The following is a 26,862-nucleotide window of genomic DNA, read 5'->3' as shown; positions in this document are numbered from 1 at the left end:
GTGCAAAACAGCGTGACCCCAACAAGAGATTGGCAAGTTGCAATTCGTCAACAAAGGTCTTGCAATGAGTTTGATCCTCTTAATCAATGCTTCAGCCAAACCATTTTGTGTATGGACATATAGAACAGAGTGTTGAACTTCAATCCCCAAAGCCATGCAATAATCATTGAAAGCACGTGAAGAGAATTCTGCAGCATTGTCCATTCGAATTGACTTAATTCGACTTTCAGGATAATGGGCTTGCAACTTAATGACTTGCCTCATTATCTTGGCAAATGCATGGTTTCGTGTGGATAGAAGACACACATGTGACCATCGTGTAGATGCGTCAATCAGAACCATGAAATACCGGAAAGGTCCAGACGTGTGGATAGAAGACACACATGTGACCATCATGCTGATAACGTATTTTGAATCAGAATGATCGAATCCTTTGATCGATGGTTACAGGCCCCCTTTTATATGTCCCGAAGAGACACGACGATTCCTCGAGGAGGCGTCGGTTCCAGGAGATCGAAGGGAGACATCGGTTGCGGGACAAACTGCAACGACGGTTTTGGGCAAGGGGAGATTTTACCCTAATTACAGAATTATTTTTAACAAGAATGCCTCCCCTAGTTCCATTTGCCGGCCGTTGCGCAAGAAACAATTGGTGTACTGGCGTTTCACCTTCAGTCGTCAGAGGTTCTCTGCAGGTTTGTCATCGTCGCAGCCGCTAATTTAGCTTTGCAAGAGATTATAGATTCTGTCTAAATATAGAGAATAACAGAAATGGTGGACTACTGATTGGCCACTTCATGCATCTGTAGAGAGTTTATTTGTGTGAGGCTCAACCTTCCGGCTGATTAGCTATTTGGCTTGACCTGACCGCCGGTTGGAGCAGCGAACCCCGGGCAACCCAATGTAGAGCTCCGTCTCCACGTCCTCGTCGCTCGGTACCGGTTCCTGCTCTGGTGCCAGCTGGCCACGTGGTTGCAGGGGCGTGACGCAGTTCAGGGCAGGAACCACCAGCGAAGCCTCAAGATCGCGCTGCTGCAGCGACAAGATCGACGTCAGTGACTTGGTAGAATTCCATACATAATACATGATGGGTGCGAGACTAATTTGCTATGTTCTCTGTCTCTTGCATATAAGATATCAGGTACTCTGCAGTTTTACTTGCAAACAAAGTATAAGAAGTCATCACCTTTCCACGCAAGTCTTCGTTGTCTTTGAGAAGCGTCCTCTCCTGAACATAGTACAAGAAGCATGCAGAATTAGTTGGCGTGTGTACTGTGAGTTATTTATGTATATAGGCTGCTGTAAGAAAAGAAAAAGGCCATAAGTTAGTCTGGCCTTTGGGGTTATGCATCAGTTGGAGCCTTGGGGGTATACCTTTTCTTTCAGGTTAGCTATCTGCTGTTCGAGCACCTGGGTCTGATGGCAGTGGAGTCAACACATACACAGATTCAGGTTAGTTTGTGTAAAATTGAGCAGCTCACCTGTTTTATAGCAATTCAAGAGTTTTTGACTAGCCAACCTTCTTTCCTCTGATGATGCGGAGACTCTTCTCAATATTTACTTCCAGACAGTTCAGTTCTTCAGCAGAGCACCCTCCTAAATTCTCACCCAAGATCTTTCTGCACCTCATATAATTAAGCATTATTTTTGGCTGTTTACGTATAATCTAGGCTTCAGAAAGTGACAAGATTGCTTACAGCCTCGAAACTTCAAGAGCTTCAAGTTTCTTTGCCAAGCTTACAGTATCGGCTTTGACTTGCTACAGTTCAGAATCCAGATGATTCAGCATAAGAATGTGTGTCGTCACATCACATGCCATACTATAATGCCCAGAGCTAACATTTAAGTCCTTATTATACTGAAAACTAATGGGCAGTATATAACTACATATCATGTTTTTGCTATTAGCATGTGTCCATGTGATATTGCAATAGTGAGCTGGCATAAGTTAGTTGCAACAAAGCTATAGCTCCTGATTTTTAATTGGTTAAATGAAGAATTGCACAATCTTTGAGGGTTTAGATGCACGACCATTCTATTAACATTTGTTTTGCTGTATTCATTGAAGGTGTAGAAGAGTATCCAGTCATTGGTCAACATGACAAATACAGTATTAAAGAGAGCATATTGTGATCATGTTCCTACATTATAAGGGTCGTGCAGGTTTTAATTTAGCTATTACGTATCAATTGAATATACAGTGGCGTGTATCAATATATTTAGTTGTCACGCAGGTCATTGACAAATTAATATACTGATGTAAGATACAAGCAAATTGCATCACTGCTATACTGTGTTATGGCTATATTCTGAAAAAGAAGGCCTTAATATATACAAAATGGAGATGTACTATAACTTGATATCACTTGCCAGATATTCACATGATTGTAATGGATTATTCAAGTCTTAATCAACAAAAAAGTTGACATATTAGGATCTTCACCTGTATATCTGGCTGTACTGTCTTGTTATTAACATTATTATCCTTCCTATAAGCCTTATAGCGGTCAATCGATTTCTGCAAGCTGAATCACACATATAATAAGAAAACTAAAGTTAGAACTTAAAAATTATTTTTCTGACAAAAGAAATAAAGATGTTACACATATTTTCTTGAGCGCCAAGAATGCAATCTTTTGTCAGAGGGATCAAGGACATCAAGATATATGTTGGAAATGATAAATACTTCTGAAGGACAAATAAAAACGATAATGAGATATTGAATATAAAACGCCAAGAATGCAGTGTCTTGTCAGAGAGTTCATGAACATCAAGATATGCAAACAATATTGGAAATGATATTTAGTTTTCAAGAAAAAATAAGGTCAATAATGAGATGCTAAAGAGTGTAACATCTGGCTTAAGCTATCCTTCTTATGACGTGTGTCACTTTCATGTTGATGTTTTAAGCCATACAAATTACTCCATAATCAACGCTGGTACTCCCTCCGTTCCAAATTACTCGTCGCAGAAATGGATGTATCTAGAACTAAAATACATCTAGATACATCCATACCTGCGACAAGTAATTCGGAACAGAGAGAGTACATGCTAACTCTCAAAATGGTGTTGGTGATTGTCACAACCTAGATTACGGTGGGGATAATCGTGGGATGTTGGAGGGCGGGGGGAGAGGCTGTTTGGGCTCTGGCTTATTTCTTACTCCCTCCGTTCCGAATTACTCGTCCAAGAAATGAATGTATCTAGATATATTTTAGTTGTAGATACATCCATTTGTGTGACAAGTAATTCCAAACGGAGCGAGTAGATACCAGATTACTTGGCATAGCTGCTCGCAACTACAGTATGTAGGAAGGAACGATCCAATCTAGTAAAGAAAAAGGAACGACCCTAACAGAATCCAAACTAACCAAATTAACAAGACTTGAAGCTCTAGATAACATTAATCTTAGGATTTAGCTCTTGATGATGGTTTGGCAGGTCCTGGACTTTGTAGTGGTGGTAGTGATATAGTTACCGGATTAGAAGAGGCGTCGAACTCCGAATCTCCGATCCCCATCGACCTATCCAGATCGGGGTTCGAATTCGCCCCGACCGTCCTGTGCTCGCTCGCCGATTCGCCGAATCCACAATCGATTCGAAATAGAGCGCTCACTCCTCTGCCCATCGGTGTACGAGGAACACGCGATGGGGCGGGGGATACTCGTTGGCCGGCGCGAGGCAGCGGCTGAAGCATCGGTGCTGGAGACCTGCGCACAGATGGGTAGGTACGTCCGGTGGTTCTCGCGGAGTGAGGGGTGGCCAGGAACTTGAAGTTGGAGGAAGAGGTGGCGGAAAACGGGAGACGGATGTTTGTGTCATGGTGGCGGCCATGGCGCTGTAACTGCGCGTAGCGAGAGTGCAGGGGTTAAATCTCACTTTCCCCATTTTTTGATACTCCCTCCGTAAGACTAGCCATAATGGAGAGTAACATATACTAATAACATACACATATCCTTAAACTATATTACTACCTTCATAGTGGATAGTAACATAAATGTGGTAACATGCAAATCTCCATTTATTATGTTATAAACTTATATTGCATTGAGACATGTGATGTTATAGTAACTAGCTAAGTTACTACTACTACTCTTTCCTCATTAACTCATTGCCACATAAGCAAATTTGCTGAGTTGGACTCGATGTTACTATTGAAGTTACTCCCACTATGAGTAGTCTAAGAAAACATATGTACTACCTTGGTCTTTGATTTATTGGTTCTCTTAGTAATTTGTGCCAAACTTTAATATTAGATTTAACTAACAAAATGTTAATGCATATCTAAAAAATGATATCATTGAAAACTATATTCAAATACGGTAATTTTTGTGACATGCACTAAAATTTTGTTAGTTAAATCTATGATCAAAATTTAGTATAAAATACGAAAGAGACAGATAAATCAGGATGGGGATAGTAGTACGATTTAGACATAGAGTCTGTCCCGCTCCCCTCAAAAAATTTAGGCATATGATTTTCCTTTTATCGAGTTTAGGATCTTCCATTGTTGTTAACTATGTGTTCTATATAGCTATAACCGTGTTGCCAATCGAAAACCGTGAAATCGCCAACCTAATCTCTTATTCGCAAATCAGAGATGTATAACCCCTAAGAAATCCCATTTGTATGAGGTAGCGAATTACGAACCACGAGCTCGAATCGTGAATAGAGCGAATCATGAATCTGGTAACTACCGCGATACTGCTTGCCCGCACATGGCACTACTCCTCCCTTCAACAAGTAGCTCGTCCTCAAGCTTGAAAGCGATCAACATTGAAATTCTACCATGTTTTCCCAAGAAGCTTCAGAAGCAGCAGCTCCTTCCGAATGACTAGGAGGTGATGGAATGACCCTTCCATGATCTATCACGGGTCGAGGAGGTACAGGTTGTGATTCACCATGGTAAACCTTTAGGGCATCTTCAGCCCCGCCCCCAGGAAGGCCTCCCCAGGCGATTTTTTCGTGCCGGCGCCGAAAAAACGGCCCGGTCGCGCCCCAGAAGCCCGATTTTCGCCGGCTTGGGCCGAAAACAGCGCCGGCGGACCCAGGCCGAATCCGGCACGCTGGGGAGCGCCCGGGGGCGCCGGGGCGAGCTGTTTTGGCGCGAAAAACACGCGGGCCAGCCGCGTCAGCGACTCGGCGCCTCGTCTTCCCCCAACGGCCTCGGTTCCCGCAGGGAATCAATGGCAAGGCTGCCGCCGGTCAGCCTTGCCATTGATTCCTCACGGGCGGCGCGTCACGGGACGGCGCGCCGACGCCTCCCCTCCCTCGCACGCGTACACACGGGCGCGACCCGGCTATAAAAGCCGGCGGCCTCCACTCGCCTGTGCCCACACCAGCCCCGCCCCTCGCCGCCGTCCAGCCCCTTCCTCTCCCTACCTCTCCCGAGCGCCGCCGCCCAGCCCCTCCCTCTACCTCTCCCGAGCCCGCCCAGCCCCGCCGTCGCCATGGCAGAACGCTTCCCCGGAGACGAGGCGGCGGCCAACGGCTTCGGCCGCCGTTCGCTCCGCGAACAGGAGTCCTGGCTCCTGTTCCAGGCGAACATCCCGGCGCCATCGGACATGCGCGCCAGGCCAACGGGGTGGAGACTCAGCGCCGGGGGAGTGCCCATTCCCCTATTGCCCGACGCCGTGGCGAAGCCGAAGTACTTCGCCGAGGAGGTCGAGGTCGTGCGCGCGTCCCTCACCGACGCCGAACTCTCCCTCCCCCAGTACGCCGCCGACAACCACGCGGCCTGGGCAGCGTATTTCGAGCGCCGCCAGCAGCAGCGCTTGGCGTCCACCAACGGCGCGCCGGTGGTCGGCGGCCGGCAGAACAGCGAGGGACGCCACCTCTGGTGGGGCGTCCCCGGCCGCACACTCGAGGGCGTGCTCACGTACCTCGAGGGCGGCAACGACCCACCGTTGGCGTACCCCCCGGCGAGGGTGGCAGCCCCGACGCAGCACCGACGCGCCGGGCCATGGGCGCCAAGGAGGTTCGGCGCCTCCTCTTCTTCCTCCTCATCACGCTCTTCTTCACACTCCTCCGGCTCTCCAGCGCTGCTCGGCGTCAAGGCTGAGCCCGCGGCGGAGACGCCGCTCGGTCGGCGCACTCGCAGCGCCGGCATCGTCATCTTTTTTTTAGATTAGATTAATGTAATGTTTGGCCGAATTTCGCCGAAATTTGCCATGTTTGGCCGAAATTTAACTAGTTTATATCATAACTTCGCCGAACGGTTCTTTTTTTTAATACGTGCCTGGGGGCGGCCCTGGGGGCCGACGGCTGGGGATCGACTCGCCCCCAGGGCCATTTTTTGCGCCGGCTCACCCCCAGGCGGCGCTTTTAGACACCCCCTGGGGGGCCAACGGCTGGAGATGCCCTTAGCAAGGTAACTTGAAACATGTAGTGAAGACAGACCATAAGGGCAGCTGCAATTTGTAAGGCACTGAGCCAACTCTAACCATCGGAGTTATTTCCAGCAGATCCCTCAACAACGTATCTCAGCTAGACGAGTAGACTAGAGGGGAACAAAAGACGGGTTACCTAGGTTCAGGCCCTCAAGGTCGAGGTAAAACCCTACTTCTTGCTCATGTATATTGATTGATGTAGGTGTACAATGGTGATTGAGGGATTGAGAATAATCTCTAGGTTCTCTCTACCAACTATCCTAGCCCATCTGAATGGATGGCAAATCTTGTGTTGAATTGTTGGTGTAGACAACCAAACTCCTTGGAAATCTCTTCCCGCTAAGATGATTTGCACCGGTCAATTTCCCAAGGAACGGTTACCAACATTTCAAATGGAGGTCCAGCCTAGGAGGAGGACAAGATCAGGCTTTGGTCTAGCTGCTTGAGATAGATAACCTTGGTAGCGCTGGCCATTGGTCAACCAGGCGTGCAAAGGACCATGGGCCCCATTAAGGCCACGCCCCATCGGTCATTACAACTTGACCAGACAGAATGTCTCATGCGCTAGCGTCATTGACAACACACCTTGATTCCTGCATGCCTTAACCATGCGTTAGTGGGAAATGGGTAGAGTTAACTTCCCGCATGACATGGTGTGCCCACTACCGTTTCCCCTTCGTTAGAGCTTTATGAGGGAAAGATCCTGAGGAGCACAACATAGGCCCATTTCTCTCCATCTTCTTCTTCTCGCACCCTAGTCTCTATTGTTCTTCTCCAAAGTTCTCCCTCCCCCCCCCTCTCTCTCTCTCTCCCTCCCTCCCTCCATCCCAACGACAATTGATGGCTCCTAAGCTGACCAAGGTCCAACCGACAAAGTGCGGAGCCGTGGGCAAGGAGGCCACTGCCAATGGTAATGGGAACTTGAAGGTCATATCCAACATCAAAGGGAAGTGGATGGCCTCCACCACCATAACCATGCAGCTCCAACATCTCTTCGAGCAAGGGTATCTGCCACCGTCAGGGGTTGCTAACTGCCGCTCATCGGTGCTGATGACTGCCTAGGGAGAGGTCAAGGAAGTTATCCCAAAATCCATAGGAGGACGAGTGGGTATGCTTCATACCATTCCTCCTCCGTGGCCTCAGTTTTTCCAGCACATCATTTCTTCTGACAACTCCTACATTTTTAGGTTCTTCGGCTTCACCACCTCACCCCGAACAGCGTCCTGCACATTGCCCGCTTTATGGCTTTCTGCAAGTGCTGCCATGGCATCGAGCCCATTTCGTCCTCTCGTAGTGGTACTTCCAAGTGAAGATCGAGAACAACATCATCGAGATCAGCGAGTGTGGCGGAGCTGCCATTACAAAGAAGTCTGGATCCAGGTAACTCAAAGGACCCGAGGAGGAGTCCAACAAGAAGTGGCAGGAGGGATGGGTCTACATCCCCGATCTCAAGGTTGAAAATCCTCCACAGACCGGCTTCGTCGAGGCCTTCACCTCGGTTCCACCCATCCAACACAACTCCTGGAGCCCAAAGCTCGCCAAGGACGGTTTGACGATGGTTGAAGTGATGATGGCAGTTATGGAGCGGGGCATCCAACCACTTAAGGCCAGGGAACACCTAATGTACATGCACATCGATGAAGGTGACATCATTGGAAGCCTCCGGGACAACTACTTCAAGGGGAAGTCGAGATGATCTTGATGATGTTTAAGGGGATACTGCAGATTTCTCAGAGGAGATCCAGTTCCTCGGCTTCCTGACCAACGACCAGCCATGGTGCCTATTGTAGGTGCCATGATTGAGGGTCCTTCTGCCAGCTCTACAACGGGAGATGATGAAGACGAAGATCCGGACCCTGAGGCCAGGGATAATAAGCCAGCCTTCGGGGATCCACTTGCGCCAAGAGTACCACAGGAGTCGGTCATGCCCCGAGCGACGTAGGCCCTTTCAGCTCTTCCAGGAGTTTCATTAACAAGGCCAACCGTTGAAGCCAGAGCCATGTTGGTTGTGCAAGCCTGGCGAGCCATCCCATTCCCCTCTGCTAGTGCCGCCTTTGGGCGCATCCCATTGGACATGTTGACTGACTCCTTGGAGGCAAGGACAGTGCTTCGCCAGTGTGCGGCCAAGAGAAGGGAGGGAGAGGGAAAAGTGGATTCGTGGTGGGGTCCGAGACTGAGTTGGCGGTGTCCGTGGCCATCCGGATCTACCCTAACCCCCTGCCCCGCCCCAAGTTTTGGGATGGGTTGTGGGATTTCAGACGTTCTTACCAATCCGTAGATATTTGGTGAATATCATTGGATGGCTAAAACTGCCTGGATTGTCCAGTCCGTACATATGTGGAAAGATTTGGTGACCCAATTGGAGATACCCTAACTATCTCTAGGGGTATGCAAGCTACATGTAGTTTTGGCGTACCATATGGATGTGGCGACAACTTGCCATGATGTATCAAAGAAACCACTGAATGGTGTATAGGCCAAGCCAACCTACTGACCGACATTCAAGGATAGTGTTCACAATGCTTGGCATCATAATATTACTGATCATGATGTTGGGCCTGGGCAAGACGATCTTGAGCATTAGCAATGAACCCATCTCGATTCATGAAGTAATTAAGAAATCAACTACTCGTATGCAGGCTGCACCAGTATCATAGAACCATAGAGTTAGGGGGCATGCGTAAACACAATCTTGAAGGAGTAGGCCTTAGAGCAATATGAAAGGATGTATAGCATAATTCTACCAAAGGAAGCCATTCGAGCCAAGTGTGAGGATGATCGCTCATCATAAAACGTAGATACATCGCAGTTACATGTTTGACAAACATTTTTTGGTCTCCAGACTGACAAATGGAAGGCAGAGTTCGTGTGGAATTGAACCATAGCGAGGCGGGAGCGTTCTAACCAAAATTGACTTGTAAAGACAAGGTCTCGATCAGATATTATCGTCTCTGGTAGGTTATGAAGCCAAACAATGTCGGTGAAGAAAGCATGTGCGACTTTTACTGTCTGGTAGGGGATGAACAAGAAGAATGAAGTGTGCCATCATTGAGAAACGATCCACCATTGAAAGAATGACTAGTTTTCCGCACTCCCATGAAAGGCCATGCACAAAATCCATAGAAATATCAACCCATATATGGTATTGGTCTGGCAGTGACTGTAAGAGGCTTCTTAGGTGCATATACTCAGATTTATTGTGTTGGAGAATGGGAAAGCATGCACAAAGTTCTCCATAGCACATTGAACACTCATGGCCAGTGTCATGCGCCAAGCCAAATATGGTGGGAATGGCGGAGAGGATGGCGGGATGTAGATTGTCCACCATATCTTAGAAGGCCATCAATGCAATCCCAAGGATCCCTGAGGTTACCCGCCTCTTTCTATTGTTGCCACTCAAATAAGTGTCGGTTACATTATCATAGTTGCGCACAAGTGACAAGAACATGAAGGAAATGCTAGACAAGCTGTCAACAATCTTTGGTGTTCCTTCCAACGGAACAAGGCCCCAACCACAATGTTTAACTTTCCCATGCATTGAATAAAGAAATAATAACCGAGGAGTTTTCTAAACGGTGGTGTTGAGGGATGGTGGATAAGCATTGATCGAGGAGGTACTTCAAGCAGTCACGACCTAGATTACAGAGGGGATAATCGTGGGATGTTGGAGGATGGGGTGAGGTTATTTGGGTTTTGGCGTCATGGCACCAAAAATTCGATCTAGAGGTAAACCCTCCCCTTTTCTGTTTATTTCTTTGAAGCCCGTTTACACAAGGATTGCCTTGCTTTAAAGCATAGCTACGAACTAGGACGGAGTACCCAAACACAATCCAAACTAACGAAACTAACACGACTTGAAAACCATGAGAACTCTAATCTCAGGATTTATCTACAATGGTTCAGTTGGCTCCAGGACTTTGTGTTGATGGCGGTATTGCTTGCACCCACCACATGACATCGTAGACGAGGCCGGTTGATAATTTTGATTATTGCCAAGCACCCACATTTCTAACCCCTCGTTAAATGGGCTTACGAAGAAAAATAAAATGAACTACCTAACTTTCCGGCTGGCACAATTAATCAGAACATATTTTCTTATAGTTGAATGGTTACCGAACGGTTACCAGAATTTAAATTATTTAGAGAATTGATGTAACTTTTCCGTGTATTCCTCCTTGAGTAAAGAGAAGTTCATTTGTTGGCCAAAATTTGCTAGTAGTATGCCCGTTCTTCAAATTACAATACCGAAAAAGGCTTTCGCCCTGCTTTATATATAAAGCATCGACCCTCGTACAACCGAACCATACAACACATCACCCCAAACACACACACACACACACAAAACAAGATACAAAGGTGCCGGAGATCGGCTAAGCCAACTCGAAGCGAACAACGGATGTACAACAAGCATCGCTACGAAGATGACGGAGCCCTCCACCGAGAACAAGATGTACAACAAGCATCACTACAATGGATGCATGAAACTACTTTAGTGGTGATTTATCAATTTAAACCCATTTTTAGATGTTATTTTGCTAACTTAGTTCAGCCGTTGTATATCATTTGATGAAGCAGATTCGAAAGTAATGTGACCATGTGAGATCGCATGGCCAAAGTAACACATCCAAGAATAAATAAGGACTTGTTTAGCTCAAAGCTGACTTTGCCATAATGAATAGTACCACGTGAGAAATCCCATGCAACGTTCCTTAGTTTGTACTCGCTTAGGCAATGACATAGCAAAACAGGAAGCAGAATAGAAGCAAGTATATGTGTGCATGAATCCAGATTAATACATTTATAAGCCAAACCAGTTTCATGAATGAATGCCATAGCTAGCTTTGATTGGTTAAACTATCAACAACACTGAATATTCAATTGCATGTTCAAAGTTACATAAAAATTACCCCGAAAAAAAAGTTACATGAAAATTATAGTGTTAGATTGTGAAATGTAATTTAATAATGGTTTTTTACGGGAATAATTTAGGCGTCAGTTAGGACAAGCAATCTGCCAACAGTGCAAGGAAAATCGGAAAGGCGGGGTAATATTTATTAAATAATACCCACTATTACAATGTACCTTACATTTTTTTTTGAATATAAATGTTGATAAGAATAAATTAAATATTAGCCTACCAAGCTAAGACCAGATAAGATGAGGAACAAATGATTATTATTTAAGGAAACAAATAATCATATTCAATGAAAAAGATAACTTCGTTTGGATATATAATCATCATAACTAATGCTCAAAGTTTAGTCCAATACTATAGTACCATTGGCACAATATAATTTCATTCAAAGTGGACAGGAACACTAATTTTTGAATGTGATATTGATTAAAATAGAAAATAATATATGAAATAAACATTTTATATTCTTATAAATATTTTCATTAATAATTTTCCATATTGAATAAAAAACGTAGTATAGTGAAGTAAGTTCATTCAGTGTGTAACTGTTCAAGACCTATCATTAACTTATTGGTAAGCATATTGTAGGGAAATCAATACTTGATCTTACGAAATATAGTCTAATTTGTCCATAGACTACTGTGAGTAAACATCTGAAACTATATTTGTGAATTAAAAGAATAGTCCAATCACATGAAATTTTAGCAAGACATAGGCAACACTCAATTTTAGGGTAATATTATTGGATTCATTTATCAGTAGAGTTGCCTAACAGATAACATGTCTGTTTCGATGTGTGTGAAACCTATGACGGATCGTCTTGCGCAGTCTAGAAATTATACTTGCCATGCCAAATGATTTATGTATATACAACCCTAATATTACTACTTAGTTCTTTGAATATATATTTTTCATGGTTGCCTGCTATATATCGAGTTATTAATTTGAGAGGTATCTTTAATAAGATTTAAAGAAAAGCAAGAATTAGAGAATTAATAGTAACTGCATAAAAAAGGGAGTTTCATGTTTTCCATGGAACTTTTCATATTAATGAATCTCGTTGTTAAAACAGTTGCTTTTTTATTTCTAACAACGACGGGTTATTTTAAATTACTCCATATTTACAACGGAGTGATAATCAATTACGTGGTACTAATTAATGAATCTTAAGGAAAACAAAGAAAGTATATCATATAACCCTCAGTGAATAAAAGTGCCCACAAAGTTGAATAACTCTAGAATCAATTCACTCCGCTCTACTCTCTCTCTCTCTAGTACTAACTACTAACACATACACACATAGAAAAGATATGCTTGTCCATACACACTTCATATTTACTTCTACTACTCTTTTTTGTGCGGGTATCTACTACTCTTTCTTACCAACATGAAACATCTAACTATATGTCGAATGCGTGCATACATCCCTAACTTGCACATACTATTTGGCTAGTAAGGCTGTAGAAAATATCCTTACCCTCATCATAGTCTCCAAGCCGACATGCATTATTGCTAGCTATTTCCTAACATGCATGCATATATAACTATACGAGAAGATTACTAATTTACTACTAACAAAAGGGATGCACTGTTATTCTCGCATTTACAAATTGGATATGTATGAAGCTATCTGAAAGCCTGTCTGGTATGTTTGAACACATTGTTTGGTTCACTCACACTATAGCCAAATATTAAGACATGCCTACATACTTGGTTGTGAGAAGTGATGTGTTTGACCGTCTTGACAGAAAAATTCTACCAACATAGAGACAGGAAGTTAACCAAATATGACTAGATCATATGTACTGAACGATTGTGCCCAATCACAAGACAGAAGTTTAAGGTTGATTAGCCTACAGTGTACCAAAGTAAGCACTAAATCATACACCTAAATGAAACCAAAACAGCTGATGAGAGTGAACTCATAAATCTCTCCAAACCCAGGAGAAACATGCAGTTTTCATGCTCACGATTAAACTACAACTCGTCAAATGCGAAGGACACCCGGCCCTGATCAGAAAGCACGCCGAAACAGTATCGCATGTACTACCACACAACCTGACCAACAGTGCGGACCCCAATAAAACAAGCAAGAGATCTACTGTGACAAAGGTCACACAGCCGAATCACAGGCCATACCTCGAACAGAACTGACGCGATTAAAAAATAACCAGCAGGCGCTCTTCCTCTTCATCAAGTAGGAATTTTGGAGTGACTTATTTGGAATATTTTAGTGCATCAAAATGTCCCCGTTCTGCTCAACTTATCAGTTCAAATTTCTTGGATATTAATTAGCTCAATGTCCGTACTCCTTCCGTTTCTTTTAACTCCGTTAGATTTGTCTGAAGTCAAACATTGCAAAATTGACAAAACTTATATTAAAAATTATCAACACCAACAATATCTAATAAATATAATATGAAAGTACATTCCCTCATGGATCCAATGATATTGATATTGTATTGCGAATGTATAATTTTTTATATAAACCTGGTCAAACTTTGAAGAATTTGACTTCAGACAAACCTAATATGTGGAGGGGAAAAAACAAAAGGAGTACTTGGATTATCTTGTCAACTTATTTCATTGGGTTAGTCAGTCTGTTTTCCTGGCATCTATTTTTAATAAATTGGTTGTATCTTTCTGATTGTTCTTTTGCAGTACAATATTTCTACCGCACAGAATAAAATCACGACAGTAGGAAAGAGGAAACAAAGTACATATGACCCTTTTTTTTTGCGGGGTCCTAGAGGTTGCGTCTATATCCACCTCAGTCATAAACAACATGTACTCCATGCTATCAAGATGTGCTGTGAACCTCAATAACAGGATAACTATCGCTGTCCAACCTCCACCCCCACCCCTCCTCAACAGTTTCTTCTTTTATTTCTGAAACACTGACGAGTTATTTTAAATCGCTCCTTAGTTACAACGGAGTGATAATCGATTACAAAGTACTACTAAAGAATCTTGGAAGGTAAAAAGAAGAAGGTACATCATATGGTGCTTATAATTCCCAACGAATAAAAGTGCGGACAAAGTTGAACGACTCTAGAATCAATTCAGTCGGATCTACTATCTCTCTCTCTCTCTCTCTCTCTCTCTCTATCTAGTACTCACACATACACATATAGATAAGATATACACACTTCAACTTGACTTCTAATACTCTTTCTTACCAACAGGAAACATCTAACTATGTTGAATGCATGCATACATACCCCTAACTTGCACATATTATTTCGCTGGTAAGGCTGCAGAAAATATCCTTACCCTCATCCCAGTCTCCAAAGCCTTCTAAAAAAAACCTTTTTGAAAAATCCTAGTCTCCAAGCTGATCGACATTCATTGTTAGCTAATTTCCTAACATGCATGCATATATAACTACCCCCTTTGTCCCAAATAAGTGTCGTTGATTTAGTACAACATTGTACTAAAGTATGTACAATTTGTTAGTACAATGTTATACTAACTTTGTACTAAATGAGCGACACTTATTTTGGGACGGAGGAAGTATCTGACAAGGTTAATAGTAACAAGAGGGATGCACTGTTATTATCGCATTAACAAATTGTATATGATGAACCTATCGGCTGAAAGCCTGTCTGGTATGTTTTTACATAGTTTGGTTCACTCACACTATAGTCAAACATTAAGACATGCCTACATACTTGGTGGGGAGAAGTGATGTGTTTGACCCCGTTGACAGAAAAATTCTACCAACATAGAAATAGAAAATTAACCAAATATGACTAGATCATATGTACTGAACGACTGTGCCCAAACATAGAGATACATGCGATCAACCTGTCATAATATATAGTATAGTAAAGATCGAAACATAATACTAGGATTTCGTACAGAAGTTCAAGGTTGATTAGCCCACGCTGTACTAAAGTAAGCACTACATCGTACACCTAAATGAAGCCAAAACAGCTGAGGAGAATGAACGCATAAAATCCTCCAGGCCCAGGAGAAACATGCAGTTTTCCTGCTCACGATGAAACTAAAACTCGTCAAATGTGAAGGACGCTCGAATCAGGAGGCTCGTCGAAACTACAGTATCGCATGTACCACAAAGCGTGACCAAGGAGTGCGGATCCTAATAAAAATCAAGCAAGACATCTGCGTACGTACGGTGGCTATTGTACTGACAAGGGTCACACAGCCGAATCACAGGCCATACCTCGAACAGAACTGATGCTATTAAAAAAAACGGAACAGACGCGATTGGAGAGGGGAAGAGAAAGCATATCAAATCAGCGGTACTGCGAAGTGCACACAAGAGAAATTATTACGAGTACTTTGCTTTTATGGGTGAAGCTCACTGTCCTAGTCCGGACATCACATGAAATTTTTTCTCCATTTGTAGCCGTAGCCTTCCTTCCCCTGCCGCACCGTAATTGCTGGGCACGCCTGCACATTAATTTCGGCATTGGGCTCCAGGTACTACCAGCTGGCTATTATGTGTGTCCTTCATTTTTCAGGACCTCTTTGAATCGCTACCGCCTCTGATCGAACGGAAAGAACGGAGAAGAGGCAAGAGAGAAGGCAGCGAGGCTCCATGAGATAATGCGGGGGGAGTGAGAGGGAACTGGAGAAATCGAGGGGGAAAGAAAAAGCAAAGGCCAAAAGGTGTGTGTGGCGTGTGTGAGAGACGGAGACAAAAGGAAGAGCAAGCTAGCAAGAATGTGCTTTTCGATTAGCCGTGTGCATCGAGTCCGTACGGATACATTGGGGTAGAATGGGCAGCAGCTACAAGAGTTCTCGACCTCCAATAATAGTAAATGGCAACCACAGCATTGCAAACGCCCATGAACCCAAATACCCAAGCAGTAACCAGATTTCAAGCAGCAGTAGCAGCAGCAGCAGCAGGGAAACTAGATTTAAAGATTTGCCATTCGCGTGGGGTTACCTGGTGGCGCTGGAGAACTCGTAGAGCCTGCCACGAGGGCAGAAGACGGCGAGCGCGACCTCGACGTCGCAGAGCACGGAGAGCTCGAAGGCCTTCTTGAGCAGCCCGTTCCTGCGCTTGGAGAAGGTCACCTGCCGGCTCGTCTCGTTCTCTATCCGCTTCATCTCCGTCTTCCCCCGCACCATCCTTCCTGCCTGTGGCGGAGCTCGATCGATCCCCTCTCCTCCCGAAAACAGACCAATCAACAACTACACAGCGCGGTGAAAAACGAAGGAATTAAGTGAGTAAATTCGAGCCAGAGGAGATCAAAAGCGACCAAAGTTGATAGATCTGAGAGGGCAGTGCACTCACCAGAAATGGCTAAGCGAGGAGAAGGAGGGACCGCGCGGCCGCGACTGCCCTTTCTGGTCCCTGCCCGCGTCGCGTAGCCCGGAGAGGAAAGGGCGTGGTGTGAGGTGGGTGCGGCTAGTGTGCACTGGATTTATAAGAGCATCTCCACTCGGCCCCTCAACATGCCCCAGGGCGTCTTTTTTAGTATGGGCGACGAAAAAACGGCTCAGCTCGCCTCAGATCCTCGTTTATCGCTGGTTTAGACCGAAAGTACAACGTGTGAACTCAAGCCAAACCCGGCGCACCGGGGGCATGGGCCTGCACTGTCGGCGACACCGGCCGATTTCCCGACGTTTTCTTCCCGCTTTCCCTTCATTTCCCCATTGTCCCCCCTTCTTCCCCGCCGCTCCCGCCATTCTCTCCCGGATCCGCTCGCCATGCCGCCGAACAAATATGCGGCTCCTCGCCTAGCTACAACGACGGCCAAGAGTTCAAGTTCCTTCATGTGTTCACCAGGATCGAGTCGTGCGAGAAATGGATGGAGGTCCGGCTCGCTCTTGCCAAGGCGAAGGGCACCTACAACCCGGACGCGCCTGCCCCGACAGCGGCAGAAGGGCGCCCTGATGGCAACAAACAAGCCAAGGCAGCGAGGGACGCGGCACCCTCCGCCGAACGGCTGCAATCCTCGATCGAGCAGTGCATCACCGACACCAAGAGCAACGCCGCCAGGAGGGAGGAGAAATCCGATGCGAGGTGGTCGGCATTGATGACGAAGCAGGACGCCAAGCTCGACCTTCTCAGGACCAACGTCGCCGCAAAGAAGAGGAACACCGACCTAGTGTTCTTGATGGGGGGAGACACGTCGACGATGGACAAGCAGGTGAAGGCGTGGTACCTGGCGGAGCGCGGCCTCATCTTGAACCAGATGTAGGGACCGGCGGCAACCATCGCTCCTACGCCCACGCAGACGCCGATCCCGAACACTGAAGCTGTGCCCACGCCGACCCCGAGCCCGACACTGAAGCTGCGCCCATGCTGACCCCGAGCTCGAGCACTGCTGAAGCTGCGCCGTCGTTGACGCCGACGCCGACCTTGGCCTGCCCTGCGGCAGAGAAGCCTGTTGTTTGATGAGCTCCATGTCTATTGTTCCTACCATTTGATCGCCAGATTTTGACTATGATGATCACTGACCTGTGGTATGATGATCGCCGAACAGTGTCGTTTTTGGTAGCCGGAAAAGTGAACTTTGAATTTGTATGCGTTTGGGGCCGAAACCTGGGGGCGCGGCTGGGAACTCGATCGCCCCCAAGGCCAAAATATCGCCAGCACAAACGCCAAAAACCCTTCGTCGGGTGCGCTGGGGAACCAAACGGCTGGAGATGCTCTAAGACTGCCCATAGTGTGGGGAGTAATTTAGACCAGTAACATGCATATGTTACTACTCATAGTGGGGAGTATGCTACTATCTTTATAGTGGGGAGTAAGGCCAACTCCAATGCGCAACCTAAACGAACGTCCGTTTTGTCAAGATTCATCCGTTTGGTTCGGCAAAACGGACACTGGTACGTCTTCGACGTATCTATTTTTCCAAACACTTTTGCCCTTGTTTTGGACTCTAACTTGCATGATTTGAATGGAGCTAACCCGGACTGACGCTGTTTTCAGCAGAATTGCCATGGTGTTATTTTTGTGCAGAAATAAAAGTTCTCGGAATGACCTGAAAATCAACGGAGAATATTTTTGGAATATATAAAAAATACTGGCGAAAGAATCAAGGCCAGGGGCCCACACCCTGTCCACGAGGGTGGGGGCGTGCCTCCCCCTGGGTGCACCCCCTGCCTCGTGGGCCCCCTGGTGCTCCACCGACCTTAACTTCAACTCCATATATTCGTGCTCGGGGAGAAAAAATCAAAGAGAAGGATTCATCGCGTTTTACGATACGGAGCCGCTGCCAAGCCCTAAACTCTCTCGGGAGGGCTGATCTGGAGTCCGTTCGGGGCTCCGGAGAGGGGAATCCGTCGCCATCGTCATCATCAACCATCCTCCATCACCAATTTCATGATGTTCACCGCCGTGCGTGAGTAATTCCATCGTAGGCTTGCTGGACGGTGATGAGTTGGATGAGATTTATCATGTAATTGAGTTAGTTTTGTTAGGGTTTGATCCCTAGTATCCATTATGTTCTGAGATTGATGTTGCTATGACTTTGCTATGCTTAATGCTTGTCACTAGGGCCCGAGTGCCATGATTTCAGATCTGAACCTATTATATTTTTATGAATATATCTGAGTTCTTGATCCTATCTTGCAAGTCTATAGTCACCTATTATGTGTTATGATCCGTTAACCCCGAAGTGACAATAATCGAGATACTTACCGGTGATGACCGTAGTTTGAGGAGTTCATGTATTCACTATGTGTTAATGCTTTGGTCCGAAACTCAATTAAAAGGAGGCCTTAATATCCCTTAGTTTCCAATAGGACCCCGCTGCCACGGGAGGGTAGGACAAAAGATGTCATGCAAGTTCTTTTCCATAAGCACATATGACTATATTCGGAATACATGCCTACATTACATTGATGAACTGGAGCTAGTTCTGTGTCACCCTATATTATAACTATTGCATGAGGAATCGCATCCGACATAATTATTCATCACTGATCCATGGCCTACGAGCTTTTCATATATTATTCTTCGCTTATTTACTTTTCCGTTACTACTGTTACAATCATTATAAAACCAAAACTGCTACCGTTACTTTTGTCACCATTACCACTACTATCATATTACTTTGCTACTAAATACTTTGCTGCAGATATTAAGTTTCCAGGTGTGGTTGAATTGACAACTCAGCTGCTAATACTTGATAATATTCTTTGGCTCCCCTTGTGTCAAATCAATAAATTTGGGTTGAATACTCTACCCTCGAAAACTGTTGCGATCCCCTATACTTGTGGGTTATCAAGACTATTTTCTGGCGCCGTTGCCGGGGAGCATAGCTCTATTCTTTGAGTCACTTGGGATTTATATCTGCTTTTCACTATGAAGAACTTGAAAGATAAAAGAACCAAGATTTTTGTTGGGGAACGTAGTAATTTCAAAAATTTCCTACGCACACGCAAGATCATGGTGATGCATAGCAACGAGAGGGGAGAGTGTTGTCTACGTACCCAACGCAGACCGACTGCGGAAGCGCTGACACGACATAGAGGAAGTAGTCGTACGTCTTCACGATCCGACCGATCCAAGCACCGTTACTCCGGCACCTCCGAGTTCTTAGCATACGTACAGCTCGATGACGATCCCCGGGCTCCGATCCAGCAAAGCGTCGGGGAGGAGTTCCGTCAGCACGACGGCGTGGTGACGATCTTGATGTTCTACCGTCGCAGGGCTTCGCCTAAGCACTGCAACAATATGACCGAGGTGGAATATGGTGGAGGGGGGCACCGCACACGGCTAAGGAACGATCACGAGGATCAACTTGTGTGTCTTTGGGTGCCCCCTGCCCCCGTATATAAAGGAGTGGAGGAGAGGAGGGCCGGCCCTCTCTATGGCGTGCCCTAGGGGAGTCCTACTCCCACCGGGAGTAGGATTCCCCCTTTCCTAGTCCAACTAGGAGTCCTTCCATGTATTAGGAGTAGGAGTCAAGGCAAGGGAAAAGAGGAGAGAAGGAAGGAGGGGGCGCAGCTCTTCCCCCTAGTCCAATTCGGACTAGGCCTTGGGGGGGCGCCCAACCTCTCCTATCTCTTTCCCCTAAAGCCCAATAAGGCCCATATACTCCCCGGCGAATTCCCGTAACTCTCCGGTACTCCGAAAAATACTCGGATCACTCGGAACCTTTCCGATGTCCGAATATAGTCGTCCAATATATCGATTTTTACGTCTCGACCATTTCGAGACTCCTCGTCATGTCCCCGATCTCATCTGGGACTCCGAACTCCTTCGGTACATCAAAACTCATAAACTCATAATATAACTGTCATCGAAACCTTAAGCGTGCGGACCCTACGGTTCGAGAACAATGTAGACATGACCGAGACACGTCTCCGGTCAATAACCAATAGCGGGACCTGGATGCCCATATTGGCTCCTACATATTCTACGAAGATCTTTATCGGTCAGACCGCATAACAACATACGTTGTTCCCTTTGTCATCGGTATGTTACTTGCCCGAGATTCGATCGTCGGTATCCAATACCTAGTTCAATCTCGTTACCGGCAAGTCTCTTTACTCGTTCCGTAATACATCATCTCGCAACTAACTCATTAGTTGCAATGCTTGCAAGGCTTATGTGATGTGCATTACCGAGAGGGCCCAGAGATACCTCTCCGATAATCGGAGTGACAAATCCTAATCTCGAAATACGCCAACCCAACATCTACCTTTGGAGACACCTGTAATGCTCCTTTATAATCACCCAGTTACGTTGTGACGTTTGGTAGCACCCAAAGTGTTCCTCCGGCAAACGGGAGTTGCATAATCTCATAGTCATAGGAACATGTATAAGTCATGAAGGAAGCAATAGCAACATACTAAACGATCGGGTGCTAAGCTAATGGAATGGGTCATGTCAATCAGATCATTCAACTAATGATGTGACCTCGTTAATCAAATAACAACACTTTGTTCATGGTTAGGAAACATAACCATCTTTGATTAACGAGCTAGTCAAGTAGAGGCATACTAGTGACACTCTGTTTGTCTATGTATTCACACATGTATTATGTTTCCGATTAATACAATTCTAGCATGAATAATAAACATTTATCATGAAATAAGGAAATAAATAATAACTTTATTATTGCCTCTAGGGCATATTTCCTTCAGTCTCCCACTTGCACTAGAGTTAATAATCTAGTTCACATCGCTATGTGATTAACACCAATAGTTCACATCTTTATGTGATTGGTTCACATCTCCATGTGACTAACACCCAAAGGGTTTACTAGATTCAATAATCTAGTTCACATCGCTATGTGATTAACACCCAAAGAGTGATCATGTTTTGCTTGTGAGAGAAATTTAGTCAGCGGGCCTGCCAAATTCAGATCCGTATGTATTTTGCAAAATTCTATGTCTACAATGCTCTGCACGGAGCTACTCTAGCTAATTGCTCCCACTTTCAATATGTATCCAGATTGAGACTTAGAATCATCTGGATTAGTGTCAAAAACTTGCATCGACGTAACCCTTTACGACGAACCTTTTTGTCACGTCCATAATCAAGAAACATATCCTTTATTTTACTAAGGATAATTCTGACCGCTGTCCAGTGATCTACTCCTAGATCACTATTGTACTCCCTTGCCAAATCAGTGCAGGGTATACAATATATCTGGTATACAGCATGACATACTTTATAGAACCTATGGCCAAGGCATAGGGAATGACTTTCATTCTCTTTCTATCTTCTGCCGTGGTCGGGCTTTGAGTCTTACTCAACTTCACACCTTGTAATACAGGCAAGAACTCTTTCTTTGACTGCTCCATTTTGAACTACTTCAAAATCTTGTCAAGGTATGTACTCATTGAAAAAACTTATCAAGCGTCTTGATCTATCTCTATAGATCTTGAAGCTCAATATGTAAGGAGCTTTACCGAGGTCTTTCTTTGAAAAACTCCTTTCAAACACTCCTTTATGCTTTGCAGAATAATTCTACATTATTTTCGATCAACAATATGTCATACACATATACTTATCAGAAATGATGTAGTGCTCCCACTCACTTTCTTGTAAATACAGGCTTCACCGCAAGTCTGTATAAAACTATATGCTTTGATCAACTTATCAAAGCGTATATTCCAACTCCGAGATTCTTGCACCAGTCCATAGATGGATCGCTGGAGCTTGCATATTTAGTTAACACCTTTAGGATCGACAAAACCTTCTAGTTGCATCGTATACAACTCTTCTTTAGTAAATCCATTAAGGAATGCAGTTTTGTTTATCCATTTGCCAGATTTCATAAAATGCGGCAATTGCCAACATGATTCGGACAGACTTAAGCATAGATACGAGTGAGAAAATCTCATCGTAGTCAACACCTTGAACTTGTCGAAAACCTTTTGCGACAATTCTAGCTTTGTAGATAGTAACACTACTATCAGCGTCCGTCTTCCTCTTGAAGATCCATTTATTTTCTATGGCTTGCCGGTCATCGGGCAAGTCAACCAAAGTCCATACTTTGTTCTCATACATGGATCATATCTCAGATTTCATGGCCTCAAACCATCTCGCGGAATCTGGGCTCATCATCGCTTCCTCATAGTTCGCAAGTTTGTCATGGTCTAGTAACATGACTTCCAGAACAGGATTACCGTACCACTCTGGTGCGGATCTCACTCTGGCTTACCTACGAGATTTGGTAGTAACTTGATCTGAAGTTACATGATCATCATCATTAGCTTCCTCACTAATTGGTGTAGTAGTCACAGGAACAGATTTCTGTGATGAACTACTTTCCAATAAGGGAGAAGGTACAGTTACCTCATCAAGTTCTACTTTCCTCCCACTCACTTCTTTCGAGAGAAACTCCTTCTCTAGAAAAACTCCGAATTTAGCAACAAAAGTCTTGCCTTCGGATTTGTGATAGAAGGTGTACCCAACAGTCTCCTTTGGGTATCCTATGAAGACATATTTCTCCGATTTGGGTTTGAGCTTATTAGGATGAAACTTTTTCATATAAGCATCACAACCCCAAACTTTAAGAAATGACAACTTTGGTTTCTTGCCAAACCACAGTTCAGATTGTGTCGTCTCAACGGACTTAGATGGTGCCCTATTTAACGTGAATGCAGCTGTCTCTAATGCATAACCCCAAAACGATAATGGTAGATCGGTAAGAGACATCATAGATCGCACCATATCTAATAAAGTACGGTTATGACGTTCGGACACACCATTACATTGTGGTGTTCCAGGTGGCGTGAGTAGCGAAACTATTTCACATTGTTTTAACTGAAGGCCAAACTCGTAACTCAAATATTTTACCTCTGCGATCATATCGTACAAACTTTTATTTTCTTGTTACGATGATTCTCCACTTCACTCTGAAATTCTTTGAACTTTTCAAATGTTTCAGACCTTTGTTTCATCAAGTAGATATACTCATATCTGCTCAAATCATCTGTGAAGATTAGAAAATAATGATATCTATTGCGAGCCTCAATATTCATCGGACCACATACATCAGTATGTATGATTTCCAACAAATCTGTTGCTTGCTTCATTGTTCCGGAGAACGTCGTTTTAGTCATCTTGCCCATGAGGCATGGTTCGCAAGCATCAACTGATTCATAATCAAGTGATTCCAAAATCCCATCAGCATGGAGTTTCTTCATGCACTTTACTCCAATATGACCTAAACGGCAGTGCTACAAATAAGTTGCACTATCATTATTAACTTTGCATCTTTTGGTTTCAATATTATGATTATGTGTATCACTACGATCGAGATCCAACGAACTATTTTCATTGGGTGTGTAACCATATAAGGTTTTATTCATGTAAACAGAACAACAATTTATTCTCTTACTTAAATGAATAACCGTATTACAATAAACATGATCAAATCATATTCATGCTTAACGCAAACACCAAATAACACTTATTCAGGTTCAACACTAATCCCGAAAGTATAGGGAGTGTGCGATGATGATCATATCAATCTTGGAACCACTTCCAACACACATCGTCACTTCACCCTTAACTAGTCTCTGTTTATTCTGCAACTCCCGTTTCGAGTTACTAATCTTAGCAACTGAACTAGTATCAAATACTGAGGGGTTGCTATAAACACTAGTAAAGTACACATCAATAACATGTATATCAAATATACTTATGTTCACTTTGCCATCCTTCTTATCTGCCAATCACTTGGGGTAGTTCCGCTTCCAGTGACCAGTCCCTTTGCAGTAGAAACACTTAGTCTCAGGCTTAGGACCAGACTTGGGCTTCTTCACTTGAGTAGCAACTTGCTTGTTGTTCTTCTTGAAGTTCCCCTTCTTTCCTTTGCCCTTTTCTTGAAACTAGTGGTCTTGTCAACCATAAACACTTGATGTTTTTCTTGATTTCTACCTTCGTTGATTTCAGCATCACGAAGAGCTTGGGAGTTGTTTCCGTTATCCCTTGCATATTATAGTTCATCACGAAGTTCTACTAACTTGGTGATGGTGACTAGAGAATTCTGTCAATCACTATCTTATCTGGAAGATTAACTCCCACTTGATTCAAGCGATTGTTGTACTCAGACAATCTGGGCACATGCTCACTAGTTGAGCGATTCTCCTCCATCTTTTAGCTATAGAACTTGTTGGAGACTTCATATCTCTCAACTCGGGTATTTGCTTGAAATATTAACTTCAACTCCAGGAACATCTCATATGGTCCATGACGTTCAAAACGTCTTTGAAGTCCCGATTCTAAGCCGTTAAGCATGGTGCACTAAACTATCAAGTAGTCATCATATTGAGCTAGCCAAACGTTCATAACGTCTACATCTGCTCCTGCAATAGGTCTGTCACCTAGCGGTGCATCAAGGACATAATTATTCTGTGCAGCAATGAGGATAAACCTCAGATCACGGATCCAATCCGCATCTTTGCTACTAACATCTTTCAACACAATTTTCTCTAGGAACATATCAAAATAAACACATGAAAGCAACAATGCGAGCTATTGATCCACAACATAGATATGCTAATACTACCAGGACTAAGTTCATGATAAATTAAAGTTCAATTAATCATATTACTTAAGAACTCCCACTTAGATAGACATCCCTCTAATCTTCTAAGTGATCACGTGATCCAAATCAACTAAACCATGTCCGATCATCACGTGAGATGGAGTAGTTTCATCGGTGAACATCATTATGTTGATCATATCTACTATATGATTCACGCTCGACCTTTCGGTCTCCGTGTTCCGAGGCCATATCTGCATATGCTAGGCTCGTCAAGTATAACCCGAGTATTCTGCGTGTGCAAAACTGGCTTGCACCCGTTGTAGATGGACGTAGAGCTTATCACACCCGATCATCACGTGGTGTCTGGGCACGACGAACTTTGGCAACGGTGCATACTCAGGGAGAACACTTCTTGATAATTAGTGAGAGATCATCTTATAATGCTACCGTCAATCAAAGCAAGATAAGATGCATAAAAAAGATAAACATCACATGCAATCAAAATATGTGACATGATATGGCCATCATCATCTTGCTTCTTTGATCTCCATCTCCAAAGTACTGTCATGATCTCTATCGTCACCGGCATGACACCATGATCTCCATCATCTTGATCTATATCAATGTGTCGTCACACGGTCGTCTCGCCAACTATTGCTCTTGCAACTATTGCTATCGCATAGCGATAAAGTAAAGCAATTATTTGGCGCTTGCATCTTATGCAATATAGAGACAACCATAAGGCTTTTGCCAGTTGCTGATAACAAAACATGATCATCTCATACAATAACTTATATCTCATCACGTTTTGACCATATCACATCACAACATGCCCTGCAAAAACAAGTTAGACGTCCTCTACTTTGTTGTTGCATGTTTTACGTGGCCTCTACGGGCTTAAGCAAGAACCAATCTTACCTACGCATCAAAACCACAACGATAGTTTGTCAAATAGACTCCGTTTTAACCTTCGCAAGGACCGGGTGTAGCCACACTCGGTTCAACTAAAGTTGGAGAAACTGTCACCCGCAAGCCACCTATGTGCAAAGCACGTCGGGAGAACCGGTCTCGCGTAAGCGTACGCGTAATGTCGGTTCGGGCCGCTTCATCCAACAATACCGCCGAACCAAAGTATGACATGCTGGTAGGCAGCATGACTTATATCGCCCAAAACTCACTTGTGTTCTACTCGTGCATATAACATCAACATATAAAACCTAGGCTCTGATACCACTGTTGGGGAACGTAGTAATTTCAAAAATTTCCTACGCACATGCAAGATCATGGTGATGCATAGCAACGAGAGGGGAGAGTGTTGTCTACGTACCCAACGCAGACCGACTGCGGAAGCGCTAACACGACATAGAGGAAGTAGTCGTACGTCTTCATGATCCGACCGATCCAAGCACCGTTACTCCGGCACCTCCGAGTTCTTAGCACACGTACAGCTCGATGACGATCCCCGGGCTCCGATCCAGCAAAGCGTCGGGGAGGAGTTCCGTCAGCACGACGGCGTGGTGACGATCTTGATGTTCTACCGTCGCAGGGCTTCGCCTAAGCACTGCAACAATATGACCGAGGTGGAATATGGTGGAGGGGGGCACCGCACACGGCTAAGGAACGA

General features: G+C 44.4%; 1 protein-coding gene across 2 annotated transcripts; it reads right to left on the bottom strand.

The window, feature by feature from the left end:
- Window positions 1-386: 386 nt before the first annotated feature.
- Window positions 387-16,672, bottom strand: LOC125531489 (MADS-box transcription factor 56). Of its 2 annotated transcripts, none has more exons than XM_087521500.1 (8): window positions 16,571-16,672; window positions 16,220-16,467; window positions 2,444-2,525; window positions 1,698-1,759; window positions 1,520-1,619; window positions 1,375-1,416; window positions 1,187-1,228; window positions 387-1,032 (listed from the first exon to the last, which is right to left on the bottom strand). In XM_087521500.1, exons 2-8 carry the CDS (start codon window positions 16,402-16,404, stop codon window positions 850-852), a joined length of 696 nt encoding a protein of 231 aa, XP_087377626.1. In that variant the 5' UTR covers window positions 16,405-16,467; window positions 16,571-16,672; the 3' UTR covers window positions 387-849. The 2 variants fall into 2 exon arrangements, with proteins under 2 accessions (XP_087377626.1, XP_087377631.1); XM_087521505.1 differs by having other exon boundaries at window positions 387-1,029.
- Window positions 16,673-26,862: the final 10,190 nt, after the last annotated feature.

The sequence above is a fragment of the Triticum urartu genome, chromosome 1A, assembly GCF_056163025.1.
Source record: "Triticum urartu cultivar PI428250 chromosome 1A, HENAU_Tu73, whole genome shotgun sequence".
Lineage (NCBI taxonomy): Eukaryota > Viridiplantae > Streptophyta > Magnoliopsida > Poales > Poaceae > Triticum > Triticum urartu.
The sequence above is the reverse complement of the archived record's forward strand: the minus strand, read 5'-3'. Positions and strand labels throughout refer to the sequence as shown.